Genomic DNA, 21,740 nt, shown 5'->3' with positions numbered 1-21,740 from the left:
AGAAAAGGCCAGGCATTGATGGTGTTGGTAGGGGCAATACAGCCTGGATCCCTAATGATGCCCTGGTAGGTAAAATGCTTGAGTTTCCTGATATGCTCTCTGTTTAGAATGAATGCAGCTGCATGCTCTGCCTTAGGCTGGCATTCACAGTTTGCAGGACATGGAAAGCTGCACATCCTGGCTCCTTGTGCCAGGCGTGGTGTATACGTACCACATCAAAAGAGCTTTGAAGCCTTTGTAGATTACTCATGTTGTGAATTTATGTTTCCAAGGTCATCATGTGGCTGAAACAAAATTTCCTGTTACCAGAGGACATGGTGATCCACAATGAGTCCTTTGAAGTTTGCTTTACCTCCCTGCGTGATGCGGGGCAGCTGTGCATCAAAATGAAGCCAAGTGGGGAGGTAACATTTTGCTTTGTGGTGTCGCAATTAGTCTTGTAAATAGGCACTGGCTTAGTCTCTTGGGGCAATGCAAAATCTCACCTTAGGTGCCCAAGCAGGGAAATGTTAGTTAAAGCAAATATAGCTCTTTTCTTTTTTCTTTTGTGTACCACAAATGACAAGTAGGCTAGTAAAAACATTTTTGGTTGATTAGTTTGGTGGACTTACTTGCAGAGTAAGGGAAATTCTGCCCTCCCCCAAAAGATTTTCTGCCATACTGCATTATTGGAACTATGTGGCAAGATTCCCAGGTGCGTTGGCAACAGAGAGTGATGGGGAGAACTGCTGAAATGGACCAGGCAGTGGCTTTCTGCTGCCTCTTCATCTATTTGGTGTTGATTCTTAAGTAATGTGTTGGAAGCCTTACAGTGGACAACTAGACACTAAGAGACATAAGGGTTGAAGTGGACAAAGAGGTTTGTCCCAAACAAGGATGGTGCTTTCTGAATGAAAAGGTCTTTAACCACTGCCTTACTCCCTCCTTCCCTTTAAACTCTGCTGCTGTTACATGGGTCTGTCAATACACTCCCATCCAACTGAATTCTTAGCGCTATACCAGCTCTCAGCAATGATGAAGTCTCAGGATCAAGAGAATTCACTTATCCCTAGTGTTGTGAAGTGTTTGGGTTGCATTCAGCATGGTGCTAAGGCTCCGTCGGTGTGAGAATTTTTCCTTGTGCAACAGAATGTTCTCCCCCTCTTCTGCCCCTCCCCCCAAAATCTCCAGAGCAAATTATGGGCCAGTATAGGGCTTGCAGCAGGGGGTAGTGGTGGAAGTCCTTTTGTACTAACAGTAACTCTTGTGCTAGCGGAATTATTTATTTGCATACTATGCTTTGAAGTGCTGGAGAGTGGTTCAAATCTGACATGTCTCTTGTTCTTTTTCTGGTCTGTTAGATCTCCATTAACACCGACAACATTGACTTGGCTGGTGACATTATTCAGTCGATGGCCTCCTTTTGGGCAATTGAAGATTTGCAGGTTGAAGCAGATTTCCCAGCATATTTTGAAGAGATGAGAAAGGCCCTAGTTGTTGTAAGTGAGAAAGTTTTCAAATGCTGCTGAGGGATAAAATACGCTGGAAATAAGCTTACATGAGTTGGAATGGATAAGCACATCCTTGGTTTCCGTGGGCCTTGTGCAAGGGATGTTTTTGAGGAATTGCATGCAGAATATGCCGTTTATCCTTTTGCCTAAAACTGGGTGATCTGAAATGGGGAACTGGTCTATCTAGATCAGGCATCCCCAGACTTCGGCCCTTCAGATGTTTTGGACTACAATTCCCATCTTCCCTGACCACTAATCCTGTTAGCTAGAGATCATGGGAGTTGTAGGCCAAAACATCTGGAGGGCCGCAGTTTGGGGATGCCTGATCTAGATAGTAGCTGAAACAGCACTATGCTCTAGTTTTCCCCACTGTTTTGGAATTGACTGCTTCTCTCACAGTAGCCAGGCTATTCAGATCCATGCCTTCTGTTTGGAGAGTTTCTGTCTAATTTGAGACCCACTTTTAACAAGAGAACAAATTTCTAACATGGTTGAGGAACCTCTGGCCTGTTGGCTCATGAGACCATTTCCCCCCCAACCCATTCCCACATTACACAAGAGTGTGAAAGCCTTTTTCTGTCATTATGGTAACTTGGGCTGGACTGGGAGCTTAATGACCTTGGGTGCCAGATAAGCGAGACAATGGGGCAGAAGTACTGCGGCCCTCTGAAATCTCAGGGAGGGCCCCTGTCCTCTTACATGTCCTGAGGAGAGAACTAGCCCTCTGGCCAAATGTCTGAGAGCTCCAACATAATGGGTACTGAGAATCTGTTTGGCTTCTAAGTCTTGACCAATGTCCTAGTAGAGTATCCCTGCAGCCTAAGACAATTTTTGCCTGTTATTGCAAAAATCATTTGAATCTTTTGAGTCTACCTGATGTGTACCTTAGTTGCCCTAACATGTGACTGATGCTCCTTCGTAGGTGGATAATTCTCACACATTCTCTCAGAAGCTCACAGCTGACATGGCAGAGCACTCCAATCTCATTCGCAGCATGTTGGTTCGAGCAGAAGATTCACGCCTCATGGGAGACATGTAAGTTGGCTTTGTGTCATTTCCCCTGCATTAGTATTTCTGACTAGCTATTGTTTTTCTGGCTCCAGGGTACACAGCCTATTTTTGTGACTGTAACTTGTTTAAACTGTTTTAAATACTGTATTGTTGCGAGCCACCCTGGGATTTTCTGGTGAAGGGCAGGTAATAAATCACATTATTGTTTATTATTAATAATACTATGCAAACAATTCACTTACCTAATGCACAAAATTTACTAAAGCAGGGTGCAAAATTTAAAACAACAATCTTAATAAACGTAAGAAACAAGTGTGCTTTGAGTACCAAGCATTTTCCAGTGCTATTGGCTGTCCCACCTGCTTGTTTAGCTTTTTCAGAAAACACAAACACAAGAATTTCCTCCTCATGCAGCCTTGGCTCGTTTGCTTGTTCTGTTCCTTAGCAGACCCTTTATGTATGCCAGGCATCTACACCTATGCAAGGGCTAGGGTGATGACGTAGCTCTAACCTATTACCTCCAGGAAGACTGAAGGTGGATACAGATCAAGTGGGTGGGAAGATTGAGGAGCCTAGAAATCTGCCAAGGTTTTTGGTACTGTAATTCCTAGGTCAGCAGAAGCTGCTCTTGAAGAGCATCCTGGCCAGTGTGAATAAATGGTTACTGTAACACACGCATCTCAGAGCCAGGACCCACTTTTAACCCAAACATGCATTTGGGAACCCATTTTTTATTGTTTCATCATATATTTGCCATCTTAGTCACATCCCCTGTAACAACTGAATGGGACTGGTTCTGGGCAGAGATTGATTTCCAAGACCTGTAAGTTACACGCTTTGTGTTTATTTCCACAGGAGAAATATGAAGAAGCGATACAAAGACCTGTATTATCTCAACAGGGATTTGCAGTCCCAATACAGTATTCGCTGCAGCAATCATGCAGAACTTCTAAATAACCTCAAGGCAGTAAACCAGGCTATCCAAAGAGCAGGACGCTTGCGCGGTATGTGCTTGAGAAGGGGTGGGGTGAACTAGCCCTTTCCTTGTGCTCATGCCCTGCTTGCTGGAAAGATGAAAAAATGAGGGTGTTTTCAGGCAATGGCTACTTTTAATCTGAGTTTGGCAAGCCACAGGTTTTGGAAGTGGATACTCAGTTGGGAAAATAGCCAAAGTTCCACCATCTTGCCCCACTGCATGCCTTCTTTTCCAGAGAGATATTTATTTGTAGTTCAAACAGACTTCTCACACTTCTTCCAACACAGAGATGTTTCCCAAATTATGCAAAATGAATGTGAAAAAGGAGGATTAGAAAGTATGGGATGGCAGTTTGAAATACAGGGGAACCTCGTGTTATGTACCGCCTTCCTTACAAACGCTTTGGGTAATGAGCGCCGCTAACCTGGAAGTAGATGCTCCTGGTTGCGAACTTTGCCCTGGAATGCGAGCGGAAGTTGCGCGCTGGGGTGCGGCGGCAGCGGGAGGCCTCATTAGTGAAAGCACGCCTCATGTTAAGAACGGTTTTGGGTTAAGAACGGACCTCCGGAATGAATTAAGTTTGTAACCGGAGGTACCACTGTATCTTGAAAGGATGTGGGAAGGAAAAAGGGAGAGCAGCTACTCACCGGGCTGCTTGAGGGAAGGGCATACTGGCATTTCCTTCCTACTGGCTCCTTCTGTTGCAAAGGTTAGGGGACGATCTGATTTTGCTCCCCATACCATGCTACCGATCGCAGTGTCTTCTATATCTTCCCTCTTGGTGCAAGAATGATTGGCATTCCTGTACATAGCACTATGAGGCAAATGTTGGGCTATCCCCTCCTCCTGGGCAGCTGAAGGGGGTATGCTTTCTGCAGGGGTTAAACCATTGTGTATGTGTGGGAGGGACATAGAATATAGCTGGTACAAAAATTGTTACTGGCACAGTATATTAGTCTAGTTCTGAGATACATTTGTTAGAGTTGCAAATGCTATGACACCGAGATGCTCCTTTACTACATTTATTTTTTATGGAGTCATGAGGGTCGTTTCCCTTGCTGTTAGACAGGGCTTTGGTTTTCTGTTGCATGATGTAAACCCCCTAATCCTTGACCTCTTTTCTTCTGCATTACCAGTGGCCCTTTCCTAGCATCCTGGATTCCTCCTCTGTGTGTGTGTGGGGGGGGGGGGATACTGGCAAACAAGTGCTGGTTCAGCATTCTTCCCAGATAGAATTGGTCAAAGAGGGCAGTTAGAATTTATAGAAAAATCATGAAGTAGCAAGATGGATGAGAGCAGGTATCTTTCTGAATAAGCTGTCCCTGTTCTTTATGGGAAAATGTCAGTGGATGGACTCTGTTCTTGGACACATTTTAGTGGTACTGTAGAAATTGGTTAATGAGATTCTGGAACTTGTTGCAGTCACTTTGCAATTTGAGAAAGAACTGAGTTTTTTCAGGTGCTAAAGAAAATATCTGATTTTATCAGGAGTTAGGCCAAAATGGCAGTGTGATGATTGTTTCCCTTCGTCACTTTTGATCAAAGGACTTTGACTATTACTAGGCCATACTGCAGAACAGAGCTTTGAGGAAATGGTGACTGATGCATCGAAACTATTATGCGCATTCAACCTATTCACATTATTCTTAAGGTTGCAGAGTTCCTTATGTACTGTACTACCAAGTGCTTAGAACAGTCTTTAATTATTATTTTTCTTTCCATCCTGCAGTTGGTAGGCCCAAGACACAGGTGATTGCTGCATGCCGTGAGGCTATTAAGCATAACGACGTTAATGCACTCATCAAGATAATGCGTGTGGGAGTCACTTCCTCTTTATTAAAGAAAAGACTGACAGAGACTGCGGTGGGATGATCGTTTTAAAAGGCAGTCAGCTCAGTGAGATGGGCAAAGTGGTGTAGCAGCTGACGTACCACACAGCCTGGAGCCTGATGGGTAAAGGAAGTCCAGCAGAATAGGATGCATATAGTGCTGCTGTATAGAACTACTACTATGAAACTGTTAGCAGGAGCTGAAGTCTATAGTAGTGGGAAGAGAACAGAGAAAAACTGATTGCTCTATACTGTCAGAGAGGACCAAAGGGAATGTTGGTTATTTATGAATCTTATACTGTATAGCCATGTATAGTATTTTTATTGATGAAAGCAATCATATGTTGCAGCACTTAAGATCGGTAATATTTTAATAAAACAAACAGACCTCAAGCTCCCTCTTCTCTGTGCTGTTGAGAAATTTGTGATGACTAAATATATCATTAGTTGATATGATACTTGAGCCCTAATCCACCCTTGTAAATAGCAAAAAAGGGAAGTATATTTGATTTTCATGTATAAAATCAAATATCCCTTTGAAAGTTACCTTGAGGCCCACATTCAATCAAACGGTGGGTTATATATAATAAAATCCTAAAATTACAGCTTTTTATTGTGACCCTCTTGTCACATGTGTCCTTAGGTTCTATTTTAAAAATCACTCTTATCATGCCTGATGTGACAATTGTGCATTGCCCTTCCATGCAACAACCCACAATGATGGCTGACCCTCTTCCCAGAAAAAAGTGTGTCTTCCATACAACAGTAACCAAACTTGTGAAAAAGGATGACATAGTGGTAAGCAATGACAGGAGGACCACGTTGCCACGCCCACCACTGAGAAGAATGTTTTTGCAGCCCTTTCATAGGATGAAATAATGGTACAGTGGTGCCTCGCTAGACGAATTCGTTTTATGAAAAATTTGTCTAGCGAATTGCGGTTTCCCATAGGAATTCATTGAAATTCAATTAATGTGTTCCTATGGGCAAAAAAATATATTCTAAAAAAATTAAATGCATTCCTATGGGATTCGCTAGACGAATTTTTCGTTTAAGAAAAGACCCGTGGAACGAATTAAATTCGTCTAGCGAGGCACCACTGTACAGGGAATAAAATACACATTCCAAATCGCCACTTATTAGATGAAAATGAGGCTCTCTTTTCATAATATTGGCTTCCCTATACGGTTTCGGCTTGCAAATTTGATTTCTGACAGTAGAGCTCACTCAGACCACCTTCTCCACTTGCAGGTTTTGCTCCCTATCCTATGTACTGGACTGGTGAGAACTTGATGCAGCCTCAATGTAAATGCTGAAGTTGCTCAGGGTACTGTGCTAGGTTCCTCCAACACAACATTTGTTCACAGAGTGCAAGTAGACCAGCAGCATTCCCAACCTGTCTCTGGTCCATTAGGGCAGGAAGAACCAGCTGCACAAATACACCAGGAGTACTGTGTCCAGTTCTGGGTGCCACAATTTACAAAGGATATTGACAAGCTGGAACATGTGCAGACAGGGAGGGGTGATGAAGCCAGGCCTTCTGAGGAACAGCTGAGGGAGGTGGGTATGATACAATAGCCATATCTAAAGAGCTGTCACATGGAGCAAGCTTGTTTTCTCCTCCAAAGGCTAGGACCTGAAGCAATGTCTTCAAAGGAGATTCCGACGCAACTTCAGGAAGATCTTTCTGACTCAAAGAGCTGTTTGACAGTGGAACAGACTCCCATGAGAGGTGGTGGACCCTCCTTCCTTAGAGGCTTTTAAGCAGAGGTTGGATGGCCATCTGTCATATAAGATCAAGTTGAGATTCCTGCATTGCAGGGGATTGGACTAGATGACCCTCAGGACCCAACTATACAACTCTTTGAGACCATGTGGCAACTGTCATTCATAGTAAACAAAGCAAATGTCCCAGAATCCAGTTTGCTCTGTCTCTCTGGCTGTTTGCTTCAAACAACGGTGGTTGATATACTTCACAAATTTCAGCGACTCTGGGTCTCTATAAACCAAGGCCAAACAGTTCATCTCTGGAGTGATCAGCAGCAGCTTGGAAAAAAACACACAAAGTAAGTGTTAAGGAAACAAGCTGATACAACTTACTTCTGCAGAAGACAGAAAGAGGAGACATTCCATCAGGGTCAGGGTTAAAGAACTTCCTATTCTGTACATGTGTAGAATAAGTGAATCAAACTCCTGCTCCAGTTAAATTGGGAAAGGTTTCAATGCAGATTCCTTGCAACATTACACAGCCCTCCAAATGGGATGTCTGTGCAAGAAGATCTCCCCTCCCCTCCCCACACCACTGCACTGTCCCCCCAAGCTTAAGCCAACCTATGTTTTGCCATAAGAAAAAAAAGAAACGGGCAATGTGAATTGCTGACACTTCAGGAAAAAGTACTCAGTTGCCCTGTGCAAGCCCCAAACTTCTGTATGGGGCGTGGGGAGCACAGGGACTAAACTGCTTTCAAAATGGTCTGATAAAGCTGCTTCAAGAAAGAAGCACAAGAGGTGTATAGACAACTGCTTACCTCTTCATCTTCATCTTTTGCAAGGTAGGAAGTAAAGCCACCACACTCCGCGTCCCAATCTTGAAAAGAAAAGAAAAGAGCAGTGTCATTTGTTTTGTAAAGTTTTTCAACATCACTGCTCACCCCCACTGAACTTTTAGGAAAAGTTATGCCAAGCAATTGACTTGTTTTAGATGTAGATTTTGTCAAATTTACCTCAAAAGAACCTTCTAGGGGCAGCTTATGGTTTTTAACACAAATACTCATATTCATGGGCTACATAAAGCAAGCAACAATATAAAAAGCCCAAACCCAAGTCTTAGCATTAAAATGATGGAACAAAGGTTTTACAGCTTGCCTTTAACTTTTCATTATGTTTAGGGCAGCCTTGCCAACCATGTGCCCTTCCAATGTATTGGACTACAGCCTGGCTCTGGCTGATAGTTGTAGTCCAAAACATCTGGAGAACATCTGGTTGGCAAAGGTTGCTTTAGGGGGTGGTGCTTCCTAGATGTCTGAAGGAAGTTTCATTACTCTGTCTCAGGCAGCTGAGCAAGTATTTTTTATCCGTTGTCTTCCTTTTAATATAAAAAACCCTGTTTACTAAGAGACAAAGCAAGAGGACCAGAGTTCTGAGAAATGCCAATAGACGATTCGTGCTTCCAGTACCCACAACATAGATGTGCAGTGATCTCTAACCTTTGCCATGCTCTTGCTGATACACGTTGGCTGAATGAGACTAGCTCAGCTTAGCTGTTTGCTGGCTGACCTTTTGTGCTCAGCACAGATGCACCCACAGGAAAAGGACACCTGTCCCTACCTGGGTTGTGCTGAAGGTTGTGTGCTATGACATCTTGGATTGCTTCCTCTGGGCATATGTCAAGAAACACTCTGGGAGATGAAAGTCTGGAACAGACCCATCTTGTGCTATTTATGGGTTTCTACCCAGCCACACATAAATGCTCAAGGCAGCTTAAAACCAAAGGAAAACACACCAATGCATTTGAGGAAGAATGCCTTTAAGAAGGGCTTATCTTAAATTTAATGATATAACTACAGAACAGTGGACAGTGAAAAAAATTCATCAGGCAGGGGGAAAAAATTACTTAGAAAATACATGGATCTTGAAGCTGAAAAAAGGTGGCCTTCTAGAAACATTCCCTGAATGCATCAAATACCAAAGAGTTTAGTGGTGATCCCTTTTCTTTTTTCATGAAGCCAAGACACCTATTTAATTGTGCAATCTGAGGTGGGCTTCCCAAAAGATTTTGCCCAAGTTATAACAGACGGTTCTGTGATTGGGTTCACTAAGAAATACAAGTGAATGTGTTTATATATGGGCTATAACTTATTGGCCATTTGACTTGTATAGAAGTTTGTATTATCTAATGTCACATTTTAAAGTAGTTATAAAAGTTTAATTCTATGTAGCTTAGAATCTTTACAGCATTATCTTTACACATAAGCCCTTAAGACATTCTTGCCAAAATGCATTGGGCGTATTGAACAATAAAAATTGGCATCTTTGAGATATATTTCCGCTTTTCTTTTGTCAGCTTAAAACCAAACTAACCTTCACACCCACAGAAGAGCAGCAGATCTAGGGAGAACTCTGTTGTTTCAGCATCATGGACTAGAGTGTAGCAACCTTTGGTCCAATGCCTCAGCTCTCCAGTACACAGAGGGACACTTGAGTCTGAGGAGGAAGATGGCCAATAGGACAGATGACTGGTGAGCAGGTGAAAGACCCCACAAGTCTCCTATATAGAGCCTAGCATAGCTTCAGATCCCAAGGATGCCCCATTCAACTGTGGACCCCAGTTTACCTCCACGCTAAATGAGAGGCAAAACACTCTCTAACCCTCTCCAGATCTAGTAAGAACAGTAAGAGGTTTTGGGGGAAAAACCTCTGCAGTTATGTGCACTTTTGCTCCCCACATGCACAAAGGCAACAAAGAAATGGATGCAAGCTCTGGAGAGGCCCTTTCAACATACTCCAAAATAACACAAACTACTATTTTTGCCCAGGCAATTCAATTGTGGTACCAAGGAAAGCTCAATTCCACAATGAAGTGCAAAATTTCCTCAATCTATACAGCTTCCCTATTTTGCACAGTTCCTTCTGATTTTTCTAGTCAAATCACCAGGAGGGGCAGGAAGTTATCTGCAGCATCCAGTCACACTTCTGTCTTTGGAGATTCCAGCAGCTGTTGCCTAGGCAGCTTCAAACATACCCAGGCAACTTTAAGGGATACAAACTAGGTTATAAATATTAAATCTGTGTACAGTCATACCTGAGTTTAAGTAAGCCTCGGTTTGAGTATTTTCAGTTTAAGTACTCTGCGGACCTGTCTGGAACGGATTAATCCACTTTCCATTACTTTCAATGGGAAAGTTCAATTCAGGTTAAGTACGCTTCAGGTTAAGTACAGACTTCCGGAACAAATTGTGTACTTAAACTGAGGTACTCCTGTACTCCAATGAATCATATATGCTTGTCTACTCTTAATAGTAACATATTTAACAACTCCCACAAAGACCCTCTAATATAGAAATGCAGGACTTGATAGTTTTTGGCCAAGTTTCCTCTTCGGAACTCACAACTTTCAGAATATTGATTTATTTTAGGTCAAATGATATCTGATCAGCAGATGCTAGTCTTGTGACAAAAAATGAACCCAAGAATATTAATCCAGCCAAAGTAGAATGTAACAACTGTGGTTTGAGTCGTCTAGGAACTGGGCCCTGAGCACCAGGGCCGTCTTAAGCGGGTCGGGCGCCCTGGCGCGCGGATCGCTCCGGCGCCCTCGCCCCGTTTCTTCCCGTGGCTGGTGGGTGGGCGGGCGCAGCGTGGTTTCCGTGCGGCTTTTCCATGCAGCGCCCCTCCCTGCCGACCCCAGTGCCCTGCGCCACCCAGCCTACCCCTAGAGCCGGCTCTGCTGAGCACTTCATGCAGTGGCTATGTTGAAAAATAAGGTGTCATTGCAACTAGATAGCAATGATTTACACACCACACTCTCTGTTGACCTTGTTGTCAGAGATGCTCCCATGTGCCCCTGTGTACTCCCGACTGCCAGTTTCCTCTTGGCTGCTTTCTCCTTGTGTGCATCTGGAAGAATCCCCGCCTGCAGCAATTTCTCCTTCCGTTTCCTTTTCATCGTCTTCTTCCCCAGGAGCTAGAAAGTGCAGCTTCAAGCCTGTGAAGTTGGAAAGGAGCAGGAAGAAGGCTTCTGAGCGGAATAGCTCCATGCAATTTTTCAGGATGTCTGGCAGGCTGTCCTCTTCAGCTTTGTCATAATACCTAAAAATGACAACAAGCATTCTTAAGAGGGGCAACATCACTCTGCACACCTCAAAGATAGCCTGTTCAAATTCTGAACTAAAGGCAACCCCAGTTATACAAAGAGATTACATTATGCAAATAAAGCACATGGTGGCTCATTTGTGAGGTTGATTCCAATTTAAGATGCAGGTTTTCAAAGCACAGATCATGGGGAGAGGAGACTTTCATACTTGTATCCTGCCCTATTTCTGAGAAGCTCAGGGTGGAGTATGTGGGCTTCTGTTCTACTTATCCTCTTGGTAACCCTATGAAAGTCTGTTAGTGCTCAGAAAAGGTGACTGGCTCAAGGTCACCCAGAATGTTTCATGGCTCAGAAGGGATTTGAATGCAGAACTTCCTGGTCAAAAGAACTGAATAATGCATTATGTGTGGCATGGATCTGCCACAAAGACCAGTGTTCTTGGGACTCTGCCCGTAACCTGTAGGCAAAGCTACCTATGCCAGGACATCTTTGCTTTGTATGCTTCCCCTGTCTCTGCTCCACATCACTGGCTGCCATGGGTGAGTTTTCCCTGCACAATGACATCACAACACAGGAAAGAGTGAGTGGGGTCCAGGAAGACTTTTTTTGCAGCAGCCTGCACTTAACATTCAGTTCTGCCCCCCAGCCCAGTAATCCTCCCACTGGGAAAAGCAAAACTATTGTATCTGTAGATGTCCATCCCACTTTTTGACTGGAGTCCTCAGAATGTCTAATAACTTTTTATATATATATAAAAAGGTTCACCAAGAATTATATGCCCTCAAACCAAACCAAAACAAGCAGCCTTACTGGAGAGGAGCTAGCATCAGATAAGAACAGATGAAGAGCCTGTTGCCAAAGGCCCATCTAGTCCAGCATCCTGTTCTCAGTGGCTAGCCTGTGGGAAACCTGCACGCACGACCTGAGCACAAAACAGTCTCCCTTCCTGTGGTTTCCAGCAACCAGCAACCACAAGCATTACTGCCTCCAACAATGGAGGCAAAGCACAGTCATTGTGGCTAGTAGCTGTTGACAGCATCATCCTTCATGAATTATATATAAAGGGGTGGGGGAGAAGGAGTGGGAGAACGGTTCAACTGGAGTGCACTTTTATGTCCTGTGCCTGCCTCCAACATTACCAGTTGTGAGGGACATGAAACAAGGCAGGATGCTGAAGCCCTAGATCAAATCTAAAGGAGCCCTGCTCAGCCCAATCTGTCTTCAGGGATTTCAAGCAGCGTTAAACATAGAAGGCACTCTCTTGTAAACGTAAAGATTACCAAATAGATTTACTGAAGTTCTCAGCAAATCAAATTCCACGAGATACACCCAAATTACAATCGCAGAACAAAATGAGCTCAAAACACACAGCATGGGTGAGCTGGCATGAACACAGTTGACCATAAGAAGCAAGATGCAAGAGACAGAAGCAGCCTGAAATGGCCCTACCTTTTGTTAGGGGGCCCCCTGCTGCTCCATTTGAGTCCTTCCTTCTTCAGAGCCTCACAGACGAGCTGAAATTTCTCTCTCTAGGAACCAAGGCACATTCAAACTGCTTTTGAAGCAAGTCCCACATTTCTGCCTAAGTAGTACTAGCTTTCTGCTTTAATTTGAGTGCTGCATACCAGGCTTTCTTTAGAAAACTAGAGAAAGCAAGTTGGTCCAAATTGGATTTAGTTAAATCACACGTGGTTTTTCGTTTTCTTGCAGGGGAATGCCTCACGCAGCTGATCCTTAGGCCTCCATCTGATTAATTGCACCAAAGTAATGGCATTCCCAGCAGTGAGGATCCTTACTCAGCCCAAGGACTGCACCATCTTATGGGCAACCTTCTGGACCATGCCTTAGTGGTAGTGGGGCAAGAAGCAAAATTGGGGACAGAAATTGACCTGCACTACCTTTATACCACAGGCTACATTCCAGCCACACAAAAGTCAAAGGTTTTTACACACAGGTGCTGCAATATGATAACTGACAGGAGTGAGACCCTGTCAGAGTATATCTCTGCTCAGATGTGCACTGGCTGTGATTTGTCACCAAGCCAAATTCAAGGCATTACTATTAGTATATCACACCCTTAACAGATTAGGATCTTATTCTATATATCCCAACTTGACCATGTCAATCTGCAGAACTAGCACTTTGACAAGTGTCATGTAATACCCTGTTTCTCATATTTTAAGACATACCCATAAAATAAGCCATAGCAGGATTTTTAAGCATTCAAGGAATATAAGCCATACCCCGAAAATAAGACATAGTGATAGGCGCAGCAGCAATGCCGGCCGTGGCAGGAGGAGGAGGAAAAAAATAAGACATCCCTTGAAAATAAGCCATAGTGTGTTTTTTTTGAGGAAAAAATAAATATAAGACGTGTCTTATAATATGAGAAACACAGTATTTGTATCTCATTTGCAAGAATCGATCCTTCAGGGTGGCAGCACCTCCTTTTGGGAACTCCGACACATTATTAAACCGTCCTTTTGCCCACCCCATTATCTACAAAGGACTCAACATTGTAAGGTGGGAAATGACTTTCCAAAACCCACCTTGAGAAAATCCTTTAGCAGGGTCTCAGACCGATCTTCAAACTCCTCTTGGATCTGGGCCTGAGAATCCATGTCTAGATAAACTGGATTGATCCAATCATATAAAATTTCATGCTAGGGAAAAATGAAACAAGGAAAGACTAAGAAAGAAAAATCCAACAAAATATCCATTATGAAGAAACCTCCCTCGCCAGGAATCCCCTTTAGGTCAAGAATCTGGAGTAATTTTAATGTGTGGACTCTATATCTGAAAAACTTGCCCTCCCTTTTACTCTGAGCTAAAATTTGATGAAAGTTTTGGCATGGATGCCAGGAAACATATAACACTGGTGTCCCCTCATTTGGCCTGTTACAGGCACAGAATTTCCTGCCCCCACTTGAGTGGAATTAAACTTCAGCCCCAAAGGATTCTCTCTTGTGTGGCAGCCTAGTGGCAGAAGAGAAGCAGAGACCAGTGTGGAATCTGAAAAGTAGGTGTTTGTGCTCCTCCGTCCCATACAGCAACTGAGTGGTGAATATACTGTTGAATTAGGTCATAGAAAGAGCAACATTTATCTACATCACGAGGGAGGTGGGGGCTCCGTGGCAAAAGCGGTTCCACATAGCGCACTGGCCTTGCCACCGAGGGACCATGAAACCAGCCGCTCACAGACAAGCGGCACTTCCCTTTGGAAACAACTTCAGCCACCTGGAATGGGAGAAATCAAAAGGACATGCTATTAGCACTTTTGTCTTTGGTACAAGGACCAAACAGAAATCACAAAGGGGCTTCTACTGATTTAGAATTGTGTCTTACACCATCCTGAAGACTGGGCCATAGCAGGATTTGAAAATAAATCTAGTATCAATTATGAAGCATCAGCTAAATGAAATGTCACAGATTAAAGCTGCACCAAGCCAGATTAACTCAAGTTCCGAACCAAATAAATAAAACATGTCTGTGGGGTGGCCAAACTATTATATGCAACTGAGGCCGTGGAGATCTTAAGGACCCCTAGCACTAGGGGATCTGGCTAGGGCACTGAGTCTGTCTGGTATTCCTATTTGTTTCCTGCTCCCAGGTGCTCTAGATGAAAGGCAAACCTACCCCAAAGCACAGGGGGAAGGTTACCTAAGGCTTAGGCCAAAGGCAGAACGAGGCCAAAAGCAGAATGAGGAGCTGAAAATTTAGGTTTGGAGAAGTCTAAAAGCTGGGCCCACAATGAGTTTGGCTTTAAGGTCTACCTCCAGGCTAACAAATCACAGGAAGAGGGCGGGCCTCAAGTAAACTGGAAGACCGAGTTTCCTGGAACATAGGGTATATCAGAGGCTAGGAGAAGAATGTGGAGGAGTATTATGGGCACATACACAGAGGATGTAAAGAACAAAGAGAGAAGTTCCTTGCCTGATGGAAAGAGACTGGTGATACTTCAAAGAAAGTGAGCGAGTTCCATGAAGGGACCACAGACTTGACAATCTCCAACGGTTGGAAGTTATCTGCCAGGGGGGAAAGTATCATACAACGTACACCATTGAGTATGCAGTTCTAGCACCATAGTGCAGTCACATTTCTACCATGACATCTCCAGATCAACCACAAAGCCAGGGAGAAATTGCCGGTTTTGAACCAATATTTTACCTCCTGCTCCTACAGTCCATTAACCACCACCTGCGTTTGTGCAGACTCTCACTATGGACAGCATTCATGACCCACTGAGGTAGATGGCATCCAATCCAAAGTATTGAAAGAGATGGAATGATCAGGCTTACAAGACTCAAGTGTTGCCCTGAAGGTACATACCATGACCTATTAGCAACTATGCCTGGGCGATGTATCGAAACATCGCCAGGACCAGTAAGAGGGCCAGAGCATGGTGGCTGTTTCGCCTGGCAGTATTTAGCAGGCGAGGAGATACTGCAGTATTTTTAAAGGCACCACATAATATTCGCACCACATCTGTTAAGGACTCAATTGTTTAGTGTGGCAGCACCAACTCCCTATTGATATCAGGCAGGTGCCTTCACTGTATCCTTTTTGGCACCTGCTGAAGACATTCTTATTTAGACAAGCCTACCCAGATGTTTAGAAGGTTTGTATGGGTTAATTTGTTTTAGTCTATTGTGGTTTTTTACTTTCTGTATGTTTTAAATTATGGTTGTGAATTTTTAGTGATAATTTTATTATTTTATCTTTTTTTGTAAACCGCTTTGAGGTTTTGTCTGCAATCAAGTAGTACATAATACTAATGAAATAATAATAATAATAATAATAATAATACTACAAGGCTTTAAAAATGCCTAGATGGCTGCTTGTGGCTGCTTGTCCCTTGAGCAGTCTGCTGGCTATCCAGATGCTGCAATATACATACACTCTAATTTGTGATCAACCAGGGTTGGGAATCGGTGCAACTGCTATGATGGAATCAGATCCCTTGAGTTAGAGTGGCAGTGAGGGGGGAATCACAGAGTGCTTAAGGCTAACCGGGATTGTGTGGTATTCATGAGAAGTGGTAGGTGGTTCTCAGGATACCAAACATGGGGGAGGGGGTTACAGGAAAACGCTGGAGAGGTGAGGAGCATTAAAATGATGTTTCTCACAGAAAATATGGTTTGTCACAGAAAAGGAAAACCTTACAAGCACTATTTTGGCAGCACTCTAATGTAGAGTTAAGATAGCAATACTGCTATTCAAAAGAACCAGCTAAAAGTAGCATGGAGATTTTACTTTTATAGCTTGCTTGCTTGCTTAAAATCTACAACAGTAAATACTGCAGGAGGAACTGGATTACTGTATTGCACCTACCATCTGTGCTGAACAGATCCAGGGTACCTCCATCACTTTTATCCCACGGTGGTACAAGGTAAAGGATGAAAGCAATTCGCCGTCCCTCCAACTCGTCATCGTGGCAGAGCAAGGCATCTGCAACAGCATGATTTAGTTGAGCAAGATCAATGCGGAGTGTACTGGATGTGCCAGATAAACTACCAGGCTTCAGTCTTTTGCCCCAACCCTAGCTCAACAACATCCATCAGAGATACTTTCCCAGACCCTCCTACCAGCACAGCGAACTCATCTCTGCAACAGGTCCTGCAGGTGGGTTGCTTACCTGTATATTCATATTTGGCACAGGACAGATCAATGGTTGGCTCCAGCTCCACTTGGGTTACATCAGAAAGCCAAGACTGGAACTCTTCAAAGAGAACTTTTCTAAAAGGAGGAACAACATGGAACGTGAGGCTGCTAAACCTCAACCATGTATGTTGCATGTGGAATAAAACCTGACCTCTTGGCACCTATCTTTACTGATAAAAAGACCACGATCCACCTGAAAGGACACCATGTTAAAAAGCAAGCAAAGGTTGAGTAGGGTGTGGGGGCCAATGATTAAAGATACAGTAGAAGTCCAGTCAGCACATATCACAGTCAACCCACACATTCTTCAGTCCACCCCCACCCCAAATCTTGTCTTAAGGACAGAGACCTGTTAGATCAGACCAAAGGTCCATTTGATCCAGCACTCTGCTCTCACAGTGGCCAACCAGATGCCTCTATAAAGCTCATAAACAGGACATGAGAGCAACAGAACCCTCCTCTCTTGTGCTCTTTAGCAATGGGTATTCAGAGACATACTGCCTCCAATACTGGAGTTATCTTCACATTTAAAAGGAAAAACAATTAAGATGGACATGCCTAGTGCTCAAAATCCAACACTGAAGCGTGGCTTATGCTCGCTGACCCAGAAATAAGTCCCAAAGAAATCAGATGGGCTTACTTCCAAGTAAGTATGCATTGCTTTACAACTGAGGGGATATAACTAGCATAACACAAGCAAGCAGGCCAAATTGCCACTACTGTATCTTTAAGTATCTTGGAAAATTAGGTTGCAGCAGTTGCTGTTGTTCTCAACATACACAAGAACACCCCTGCATCTTTGCCTTGGCCATCATAATCCACAGTAGCCTTTGGCACATTACAAAGCAGCAATTTTTACCTTAAAGCAGCGATGTAAGGCCCTCCACTGTTCTTCAGGTCATCAGACTATGCATATGCAACAAGAAGCAACAAGAGTTACAACTTTTACCCTACACTCCAAATGGCTTTTATGGTAACAGCAAATCTCATTTATATCTGGATGATCTCCCTAAAAGAGCTGGTCAAATCCAGTCCCAGGTACCCCCACCTCCCACCGCATGTCATCTAAAAGGTGTGCAAGGAGAGTGAAGAGTCCCCTGTGAAGAGGGAGCTGACCAAGTAAGCTTTCCCCTCCTCAGTATGGTCACTCCAAAAAAACCCCACAACTATACAATAGCTAGTAATATTTCCTTCTGATTTTCCCCAGAAAAGTATGGAAAGGAGAACCCAAACACATGAACAGAACTTGAGGCCATCCTGGTCTCCCAGCAACATTCTTAGTGGAGAGGTTGGGCAGTGGCTGCAGCTGCTGTAAAGAAAGTTCTACCAGCCTGACAGGTTGTGCATAAAAGTGATCTGAGCTCTCGATCATTACCACCACTGATGGTACTTCTGAAAAATAGGTGTTGCACTTTTATCAAATCTATTGAGCAATACTGGGTATCATGCAAAGATATGTGAAGCAGAGGTAGACTGATGAGGAAAAAAATGTGCAATTCTTCTAGATACACCCCAAGACTTTGTTTTTGACAAAGAACCATAAGCAACTGCTTGAAGTTTACAGGTACACCCTATCCAATGTCCTGTCATCAACTGACCCTGATCAGCCTTCATTTTCCCTTCATGAAAATCACTATCACATTTAAAAAAAGCAAAACTCCCAGCAATGCACTTTGTTTGCCCTTGGATCTGGCTTGGAAACAGCCACTCACAAGGTCTACTATGGCAAACAAAAACTGCCTCTAAACAAAAATGAAAATGCTATATAAATGTCCCTTCCCTTCTTTTTGGTCACAAATGAGCAGCATCATACAAGTAGATGAAAGGGCTGGATACAAGCCTGGAGGATATTTTTACAAGGCAAGTGTCACAATGATTCCGTTTTTGTGATTGTCCTGTATAGCCTTTTGTATACATACAGTTTACATGATTAAAAGCAAAACAGAGGCATTCAAACACAAATAATAAGCAATAAACAGTATGAAGGAGGGACACTGATGTGAGACTAAAAGCTCTGTTGTCTTCCCCACACTCTACCTCATATAAAACAAAGGTTCAGTGAGAGACAGGATTTGTGCTAAGTTCCTGCCCCCACAATATGACAGACACCTCTGCACTCTTTTCTACTCATTTCTTTGGTGGCAAGGCAACCATTTCTGACTTTACACAGCTGCTGCTTCCTTCACAATCCAAATAGGACTACCAGACGTTTTCTCCTTCCCCATTTTCTGTACATTGTGGATACTGAACGTCAGCCCATGACGTTCAGTATCATTATTTATTCTATTTATATTCTGCCTTTCATCCCAATGAACCCAGGGCAGTCCCATTCCAAAGGCTCAATGGGTCTTTGCAGTCTTGCTGTCAAATAACCTTTCCACCAGTGACTTCTGCTGCAAAACATGGCCCTATTCACTGCAACTATCACTACCCCACACAACCAGACGAGCTGGTGAGAGGTGTAGTCCAAAACATCTGGAAGACAAGGCTGCAAAAGGTTGTCCTGTTCAGTAATCATTCCAGTTGTGTGGGCAGAAACGGGGCACTCTTGATCCCACCCTGTCACATTCCAAATGGCATAACCCTGCAGCACTTCAAACAACTGAGCTGAAGCTAGTGCGGAGCTAGCTTTACCTGTGTTAAATCCCTGCATGTTCAAGGTTTAATACTGTGTGTGAAGCAAACACAATAGGGCTCATGTGTACCTGTCCTCGCAAAGGGTAAATGCACATCTACAGGCTTATTAAAAACTATCTTTAAGTTGTTAGAATTATGTTGAGAAGCAGTGGTGTTAGCTTTTCTTTACTGCACCTGTATCAGCAAAATTGATTATCTTGGCTTTATTTGCAGATATGTTTCTTCTGGGAATCATGTTCTGTGTTCAGTGAATGAAAAATGAATCCGATAGTCATGCCCTACCCTATAGGAAAAACACCATCAGAATCCATCCAAAGTAGTGAATTTTGTAACTAAAGAACTAGTGCCAGAGTTTGCTTTTTCTTCCATTCTCCCAATCCCTTTTCTTTTTGTGTCATGTATTCTAGACCATAAGCTTGGAGGGTAAGGATTGTTGATCATTCTAAGCTACTTTAGCAGCCTTCTTTAGTTAGAGCAGAGTAAAAAACAAACAAATAACTAAATATGCCAAATAAAGCACCTGCTTGAATTTGTACAAGTCATTGCACTTTTCATGGAAATCCAGGCTCAAAAGTTCCTTTTGCAGACCTTCTGAAAAGTCCTCATTTTGGAAGAAGTTTGGGATGACACAGTGATGGAAAGGAACAGGATCTAAGACAATGGCCTCTGGAGAAAACAAAACAGACAACAGCTTCCTGAAGCATATAACACAGTCCTGTATACATTTTACTGTGCTATCTAGCTGCAGACATGCAACTCTTAATCCTGACAAAGTTGGCCTTTTCATCTTCAATTCTGATACTTAAACCAAATTATGGACAGCATATTTAGATTATAGTTAGCTTGCAAATAAATATCACTGGGTGACCTTGGGTCAATTTGTAGGGTTTTCTCAACTATTTTCACACTGACAACTTCAGGGGATTAATGAGAGTCTGGCTGAGTCCCAGAACTTGCTTTCAAGGACAGCATTTGTCCCTGCAGTCTCAAGCAGTTTTTGAACACTCTACCATCAGATGACTCTTCCCATATCAATCTGTGAACATATGGAAGTCCCTGCTGGATCAAGCCAAAGACCCATCTAGTTTTGCATTCTATTCCCACACCTGCCAAACTATGGGAAGCCCACAAAAAACCATGCGCCCATAGAACACCCCCAGTCATGACTCCCAGCAACTGCACACTACCTCTGATCCAAAAAGTAGTATGCAGGCATCACAACCACTAGCAATTGATAGCCAATCCACTTTTAAAGCCATCCAATCCACTTTTAAAGCCATCCAAGTTGGCAGCCACCATCACATTTTGTAGTGGTGAAATCCATAGTTAAATCTGGGCTGCGTGAACAGGTATATAGACTGTCCTGAATCTCAGCTTGGCCCTGAGTTCTAGCATTATAAGGAAGGGAGAAAGCCTGCTGTCTCCCTTGCTCCACATGTGTAATTTTATAAATACTGTACACATTACCCACCCCTTTTCTAAACTAACAAATCCCACGTGTTGCAGCCTTTCCCATAAGAAGCTGCTCGAGACCCTTGATGTAGAACGTACAAAAAGTTATTAAACCCAATTTGGCTATTATTAGGCAACCGACAGCGAGGCATAAACACAATAATTTGGCTTCTGATAGACAAAGGGCTGTTCTTTTACAAATTTAGAGTTCTCGACCGTTCTCCGATATTTTATCCTCACAACAGCCCTTTAAGGTATGTTATGCTGAGACAGGTACCAGCCCAACATCCACCTAGCGAGGTCTACGGCCGAGCGGGGTGTGTGAACTCGGGTCCAAGCGCAACTTTCTGCCCCAACCCACCACACCATCTCGCGAAACCGGTTCTGTCGCCGCGCCCAGCTCCCGCACTTCCAGTCTGGGGCAGTACAACGCAGACACTGGCTTCATACTGTACTTCCGTGAGGACTAGAGTCTTGGAGTCGCCCATGGGAAAGGAGCCCTAAGACGGAGGGCCCCGCCCCGGTCCCGCCTCCCTCGCTGCTTGCCTCCCTCGCCTCCGCGGCAAAGCCTTGTAACAGCCTACCGTGGTCGAGCGCTTTCTGGGAGGCCCAAGCCGCGGTCACCTTCTCCTTCAGGGCCGGCTCTCTCAGGGCTGCAGAAAACTCCGCGCGAACCTCTTGCTTGACCCGCTTCTTGACCGCTTCTCCGTTGACGGGCGAACGAGAGTTTTCCACACGAGCCGAGCGGCTCCTGCTGCGCTTTCCACTCATCTTTCCCGCACGCATGTGCACACTAGGCAAGAAACTACGGCTCCCGTCATACTTCACGCTTTAAGGCGGGCCTTATTCCTGATCTAGCCAATCGCAGCGGT

General features: G+C 43.8%; 2 protein-coding genes across 4 annotated transcripts in view; one reads left to right on the top strand and one right to left on the bottom strand.

Moving 5' to 3' along the window:
• The window catches only part of BBS2 (Bardet-Biedl syndrome 2), a 21,276-nt gene extending 15,577 nt beyond the window's left edge, over positions 1 to 5,699 (top strand). Inside the window, exons 13-17 of the mRNA XM_035117207.3 lie at positions 273 to 404; positions 1,341 to 1,478; positions 2,413 to 2,525; positions 3,357 to 3,505; positions 5,207 to 5,699. Of these exons, the coding sequence (XP_034973098.1) occupies positions 273 to 404; positions 1,341 to 1,478; positions 2,413 to 2,525; positions 3,357 to 3,505; positions 5,207 to 5,349 (675 nt within the window). The 3' untranslated portion in view covers positions 5,350 to 5,699. The remainder of the gene's footprint in view (positions 1 to 272; positions 405 to 1,340; positions 1,479 to 2,412; positions 2,526 to 3,356; positions 3,506 to 5,206) is intronic.
• Positions 5,612 to 21,740, bottom strand: OGFOD1 (2-oxoglutarate and iron dependent oxygenase domain containing 1). 3 transcript variants are annotated; one of them, XR_004692712.3, is made up of 13 exons: positions 21,453 to 21,727; positions 19,937 to 20,082; positions 17,639 to 17,685; positions 16,754 to 16,854; positions 16,450 to 16,566; positions 15,052 to 15,143; positions 14,227 to 14,355; positions 13,668 to 13,781; positions 12,568 to 12,647; positions 10,841 to 11,114; positions 9,387 to 9,509; positions 7,835 to 7,893; positions 5,612 to 7,352 (listed from the first exon to the last, which is right to left on the bottom strand). XR_004692712.3 is itself a non-coding variant. In XM_035117210.3 (13 exons), the coding sequence occupies exons 1-13, from the start codon at positions 21,652 to 21,654 to the stop codon at positions 7,191 to 7,193; spliced, it is 1,662 nt and encodes a 553-aa protein (XP_034973101.3). In that variant the 5' UTR covers positions 21,655 to 21,740; the 3' UTR covers positions 5,612 to 7,190. The 3 variants fall into 3 exon arrangements, 2 of the variants coding, with proteins under 2 accessions (XP_034973101.3, XP_034973102.3); XM_035117210.3 differs by having other exon boundaries at positions 10,825 to 11,114; positions 21,453 to 21,740; XM_035117211.3 differs by lacking the exon at positions 21,453 to 21,727 and adding an exon at positions 21,230 to 21,386 and having other exon boundaries at positions 10,825 to 11,114.

The sequence above is a fragment of the Zootoca vivipara genome, chromosome 6, assembly GCF_965207765.1.
Source record: "Zootoca vivipara chromosome 6, rZooViv2.hap1.1, whole genome shotgun sequence".
NCBI lineage: Eukaryota > Metazoa > Chordata > Lepidosauria > Squamata > Lacertidae > Zootoca > Zootoca vivipara.
Note: the sequence above shows the minus strand (reverse complement) of the source record. Positions and strands in the feature narration are given on the sequence as shown.

What these genes read in the sequence shown, in the direction of transcription:
- OGFOD1 (XM_035117210.3), bottom strand. Translation starts at nt 21,654, where the DNA reads ATGCGTGCGGGAAAGATGAGTGGAAAGCGCAGCAGGAGCCGCTCGGCT. An exon ending in ACTTGTACAAATTCAAGCAG is followed by an intron (nt 17,686 to 19,936) that starts GTGCTTTATTTG and finishes GCATATGCATAG; the next exon opens with TCTGATGACCTGAAGAACAG. An exon ending in GCCCCCACCTCCCTCGTGAT is followed by an intron (nt 13,782 to 14,226) that starts GTAGATAAATGT and finishes ATTTTTCCCTAG; the next exon opens with CATGAAATTTTATATGATTG.